This window comes from Thalassophryne amazonica, chromosome 11, assembly GCF_902500255.1.
Source record: "Thalassophryne amazonica chromosome 11, fThaAma1.1, whole genome shotgun sequence".
NCBI classification, from domain to species: Eukaryota; Metazoa; Chordata; class Actinopteri; order Batrachoidiformes; family Batrachoididae; genus Thalassophryne; species Thalassophryne amazonica.
Genome location: NC_047113.1, coordinates 95,115,684 through 95,121,679, shown reverse-complemented (window position 1 = coordinate 95,121,679; position 5,996 = coordinate 95,115,684). Strand labels below are relative to the sequence as shown.

The following is a 5,996-nucleotide window of genomic DNA, read 5'->3' as shown; positions in this document are numbered from 1 at the left end:
CTCTCGCACGCACCGCAGCAGACCACAGACTGAATAACTGCATTATTCATTTTTACGCACTGGCTTCTGTTGTGGAGACTCTCGTTTCTCTTTGTGATCAGCCTCTTTCTGAAGTGCACCAGATGACCTTAAATTTTACGAATGCCTTTTTTTGCCTCCGTCCATTGATTTGATTTTATTTATATTTAAAGTGAAATAAGTATATTTTAAATTGCTGCATGCAAACAAACTGAAATAACCAGATAAACTGTTGGAATCAAAGCAGAGGGCAGACTGACATTTCCTTGGAATATTTGGAAATTATTATGTTGAGGGGGAAATTGTGGCATTTTTCATCCCTGTGCACAACTTGAGCGCTCCAGATCGCTCGAAACAAACCAGCATTTATCCCGTGGATCTGTTGGGGCTGCTGAGGCAGACTGAGCTGAAAGCAGACGCACAGTATTGGCCACCCTGTCCCCATAAATCCCTTTTTTTTGCCATCCTTAGAAAAATGCTATAATGATGGAGTTGTTTCTCTGCATTACTGATCAACTTGCGCCTTTTTTTGCACCGTGGTTCCACCGGACGCAAAGACAAGATTTCTGAAAGCTGTCTCCCCTTATCTCACTCGCTCATTTCTCCCTTCTCTCTCTCTTCCCTCTCTCTCTCTCTCTCTTTCTTTCCCTCCCTCCTCCCTCTGTCTCTCTCACTCTGTCTCTGCGCTGCAACCAAATGAGCACTCTCCCATGGAGGTAGTACATCCACCGTGGGGACAGAAGCAGAGGGGCGATTTTCCAAGGAAGAGGAGCCCGTCAGTAAGAGACGGATCGAGTGAAACAGGACCTTGCGCCGCACTCCCCGCTCCCCACTTGCGTGCGGGAGCCTGCATGGAGACGTAGGCGCCGGAGAACCTTGTTGCGCCCTGACAAGTGTCTGCGCTTTTACTTCAGTTGGGAAGAGGGTTTGTGCACGTCCACATATGTCTGACCATATTCCTAGAGGGAGCCGCAGTCATTCCCACCTTTGCTTTGGGTAAGTCTGATTGACTGATAATGCACTTTTAATAATGCATTACTTATCTTTTGGTGGGAAAAAGTGATTCTGTGTCTTTAATCTGAATCTGAAATCCTCTCAATATGTCAGCAGTGGAAATAGCCCCAGCTCTTGCGCACTCACAGTTGCTCCTAAAATCATGTGAATGTGCTGCTAAGAGTGCTACTGTCTTAAAATGAGACCCCCATGAAAGACCCAACTGCAGCCATTTGACTTTGATTATGCTGAAGGTGCTAAGAGGGGAACACCACAGCCAGCTGCTGTCTTAGAAATCACATTTTGACTATGAAAATCTGAGATGGAGATGTTTATTTGAGCAGCTTTGCAGGTTTTGTAGGTCAAATGGTTTGGCTGCAATACCCATCTTTAAGTGAACACGATGTGCTAAGAACAAACACTGCAACTATTTTTTTAAAAAGTGCACTGATCATCAGCAGTTTAAATATTGGGATTAAATGCCAAATCTATGGTTTGGTGTCTTTGTGCATGTGTGTGTGTGTCTGGGTTTGTTTGCACATACGTGTGTCGGTGTGTGATTGTGCCGCCTCTGTGTTTTTTCTCTCTCTCCAAAGGTTACTAAATGATTTTCTGGGGGAGGATTTCTAACCGGCGAGATGCTGCTCGTACTCCTACTGGCAGCCTTTTCTTCTTCCATCTCCGGCTCCCACTCCTCCTCAATCTCCTCCCCCTCCCTGTCGGACAGACCTCCGATGGCAGACCCTTCCGCCTCAGACTTGATGGCAGAGACCTGCAGCGCTTGCTCCTGCATGTCGGTGGAAAACGTGCTGTACGTCAACTGTGAAAAGATCACCGTGTATCGGCCCACGCAGCTCATCCCGCCGGCATCGTCATTATACCACCTGAACTTCCAGAACAACTTCTTAATCATACTGTACCCAAATTCATTCCTCAACTTCACCCACGCTGTGTCACTGCAGCTCGGGAACAACAAACTGCAGAACATTGAAGGCGGAGCGTTCATGGGGATGAGCGCATTGAAACAGCTTCACCTGAACAATAATGAGTTAAAAGTACTGCGAGCAGATACTTTCCAAGGAATAGAAAATTTGGAGTACCTTCAGGCTGATTACAACCTGATAAAATACATTGAAAAGGGAGCATTCAACAAGCTGCACAAGCTAAAAGTGTTGATTCTGAACGATAATCTCATACAAGCTCTTCCTGACAACATATTTCGCTTCGCCTCTCTCACACACCTGGATATAAGAGGCAACAGGATCCAGAAACTTCCTTATTTAGGAGTTCTGGAGCACATAGGACGGATTGTAGAGCTGCAGCTGGACGACAACCCATGGAATTGTACCTGTGATTTGGCACCTCTAAAGGCATGGCTTGAAAACATGCCGTATAACATTTTTATTGGTGAGGCCATATGTGAAACGCCGAGTGACTTGTATGGGAGGCTCCTGAAAGAGACAAACAAGCAGGAACTTTGTCCGATGGGAATGGGGAGTGACTTTGATGTGAGGATGCCACCTGCACAGCCTGAAAATGGGCAGTCACCCTCTAAAATGTCCCCTACAACTGCAGCACCCATCGCCACAAACGCGCCAAAAACCACTGACTCCTCTAAGATTTATGGTAACGGAATTGTGGCTGGTTTGCCTCCTTTTGGAAGAAATAGTCAGATTGTTTCCTTTCAGACACGAACCCCTCCGTTGTTGTGCCCACAGCCCTGCAGCTGTAAAGCCCATCCCTCTGACTTTGGCATCAGTGTCAGCTGTCAGGAGAGGAATATTAAGAACCTAGCTGAACTCATTCCCAAACCCCTAAATGCCAAGAAACTTCACCTGAGTGGGAATTACATCCATGACATTAGCCCGACAGATTTCCAAGGTTTCGAGGGCTTAGATTTGCTGCATCTTGGCAGCAATCAAATTGTTACTGTTCAAAAAGGTGTGTTTGTTAACCTCACTAACCTGAGGAGACTGTATCTGAACGGAAACCAACTGGAACAGTTACACCCAGAGATGTTTTTGGGCCTCACAAACCTGCAGTACCTATATTTGGAATACAACGCCATCAAAGAAATTTTAGCAGGCACATTTGACTCCATGCCAAACCTGCAACTGCTGTATCTCAACAACAATGTCCTGCGGAGTCTCCCTGCCTACGTGTTTGCCGGTGTGTCTTTGGCCAGACTTAATCTGAAAAACAATCATTTCATGACCCTTCCCGTAAGTGGTGTGTTGGACCAGCTGCGATCACTGACCCAGATAGACCTTGAGGGGAACCCTTGGGAGTGTTCCTGTGATTTGGTTGCCCTCAAACTCTGGCTGGAGAAGCTAAATGATGGAGTGGCTGCTAAAGAGGTAAAATGTGCCTCCCCTGTGCAGTTCTCCAACATTGAGCTGCGACTCCTGAAAAATGAGATTCTTTGCCCTAAACTTGTTGCAAGGCCGCCGTTTATTCTCACTAGCGCCACCCCTGTCTTGACCTCTGTGTCACCAGCTGGTGTTGGCAAAGCCCCACAGGGAGGGCCTGTGCCCCTCTCCATCATGATCCTCAGCATCCTCGTAGTGCTTATCCTGACTGTGTTTGTGGCCTTCTGCCTTCTGGTGTTTGTGCTGAGGCGGAATAAAAAGCCAGTCGGGAGGCAGGAGGGGCTGGGGAATCAGGAATGTGGGTCCATGTCCCTGCATCTCCGCAGACACAACCACAAATCTGGCAAAAAGGGTTCCATCCCGGGAGACGACCTGGGAGGCGAGACTTTCATCCCTCAGACCATCGAGCACATCGGCAAAAGCCACACATGCGGGATCGGACGCTCCTCAGATTTGGACACCAGCTTCAAGTTTGCTGACTCGCACAGGCAAAAGATTATCCTCCGAAACAGTTCTGAAAAAGACAAAGACCCGCTCTCCACAATAGAATGCAACAAACGCCTGAGCACGATCGACGAGCTGGAGGAGTTCCTCCCGAACCGAGAGCCAAGCATGTTTATTCAGAACTTTCTCGACAGCAAGAGAGACTTTAGCAGCATAGGGCTGGGTGGGTATGAAATCCGCTACCCTGAGAAAATGCTCGAAAAAAAGATGAAGAAGTCATCGCTGATAGGCGGAAACCACAGTAAGATTGTGGTGGAGCAGAGAAAAAGTGAGTATTATGAGCTGAAATCCAAGCTCCAAGGAACGCCTGATTACCTACAGGTGCTCGAGGAGCAGACTGCACTGAGCAAAATGTAGGACCGCTGTTTTATTTGGTGCAATGATTACACTCACACTGAAAGTCACGCAGGCTGACAGCCAAATGCATCTGCCTTTCTCTGTTAGAGCCCCCCCTCCCCCTCATGCACACACACACAGACGCATCATTCACACACACACACACCCTCCCCCAACACTTGCTCTGTAGCCACACTTACACAGCGAAAAAGTGCCTTCTGGAAATCCTTAATGATCAATGCAGAGATGGACAAAATGGCTACATGACGCGACGCTATCGCTAGAACCAGCGTGGATGTATTTGACGGTCAGACCTTTGGATAATCAATGATACTCTTAGTACATGTATGAAACCTGCGTCCGCACCACAGCAACCAGACAGCCACAGTGTTTTTGCTGCTATTGAAATGCTACTTTTTCTTTTCCCACTGTTCTGTTTCTCCAGTTGTTTTTCCAACCAAATCAAAGGGTCTGGACGGCGGCACTTGCTGTCGTCGGCTCTTGCTAAAACAACACAAATGGCTCGGATTAGGGTGACTCAGTGGATGCTATTTTTTTTTTTAGTTGCTTTGTTCTTGGGGAAGATCTCTGGAGTCGGCTGCAGACTCTTTGCCATCTTGTCTGGATTATTCCTGCTCAGTAGTGTTGGGAGGCCGCTGTTTTCCACACACGGGAAACCTCTTTGGAATGAATTGATGACTTGTTTTCTTTGTGTAAAGAGCCATGTTAAATACGGTGTCGTCTGAATGGAGTTGTGTTTCTCTTCAAATGCTTCTTACTGTCCGTTTCGGGTGCATTTCGATGGCACGTACACTGTCAGAAGACATTGTTTCTGAAAATGAAAACCCAAGAAAAAGAAAATTACAAGCTGCTTGCCATGTAAGCGTAACCTGGAATTTATTTTGTAAGTCTTACATTATTTGTATCTGTGGGACTGGTTTGTAAATTACAAGGAGAGACCAACAAATAAACGGTCAACAAATTCAATCAAGCATTTTCATCAAGAGACTACAACCCAGAAATATCAAACCTTAATGGAATTCAATCAGTGATTCACCCCCATCAGCTCTCAATTCGTAGTGAAAAATTTAACAATATAGTTAATTTATTTTTCTACACAGGATTATTTAAAGAGTTATTGCTATTATTGACAAAGGACTCACTAGATTGAAGCCTCAGTGCTGATTCAGTCTACCAGAAGTGACTGTTCAGGTGATTGGAGTTGCTTTTTTTTTCATTTTTGTTTCTCTCGGTTTGCTAACGAACTTTCCCCACTGGAGGTGATCAATGAGAGATGTCAAATGTGATCTGTGATGTTTCCTTTTGTGTTGCACAGCGAGCTGAGGCTTGGTACAGTGTGTGAAGTTTAAAGCAGTTTCCTTTTTCTTATATCTCCCACAGTATCTTGTAAAAGGTTTCTTATTAACATTATGCAACCAAAATAAATGTGCATTAAACATTGATATGTTTATGGATCTTTGGTTATGGGAATTGAGCATCAAATGGTTGTGAGATTTGGACAGAATCATATCATAAAACACCATGTGCAATATTCGTACAAATGCCTAGTCACTTGCAATGGCTTCAAAACAATTTTCTTTCATTTACTAAATTTGAGGTTGTATTGTCAAGGCAAGGTCTACTTCAATTTTTATTTATTTTTTTTAATCAAATCTATTCTGGTCCCTGTTTAGAAAGTATGTTAAGTTAAACCTATGAGTGTTTATTGACATTACAAATGAGTAGAATGTATGTTGGAAAACATAATAAATACAA

General features: G+C 45.0%; 1 protein-coding gene across 1 annotated transcript; it reads left to right on the top strand.

The window, feature by feature from the left end:
• Positions 1–881: 881 nt before the first annotated feature.
• slitrk4 (SLIT and NTRK-like family, member 4) lies at positions 882–4,664 on the top strand. The gene is made up of 3 exons (XM_034180868.1): positions 882–931; positions 962–1,014; positions 1,608–4,664. The coding sequence occupies exon 3, from the start codon at positions 1,650–1,652 to the stop codon at positions 4,239–4,241; it is 2,592 nt and encodes an 863-aa protein (XP_034036759.1). The 5' UTR covers positions 882–931; positions 962–1,014; positions 1,608–1,649; the 3' UTR covers positions 4,242–4,664.
• Positions 4,665–5,996: the final 1,332 nt, after the last annotated feature.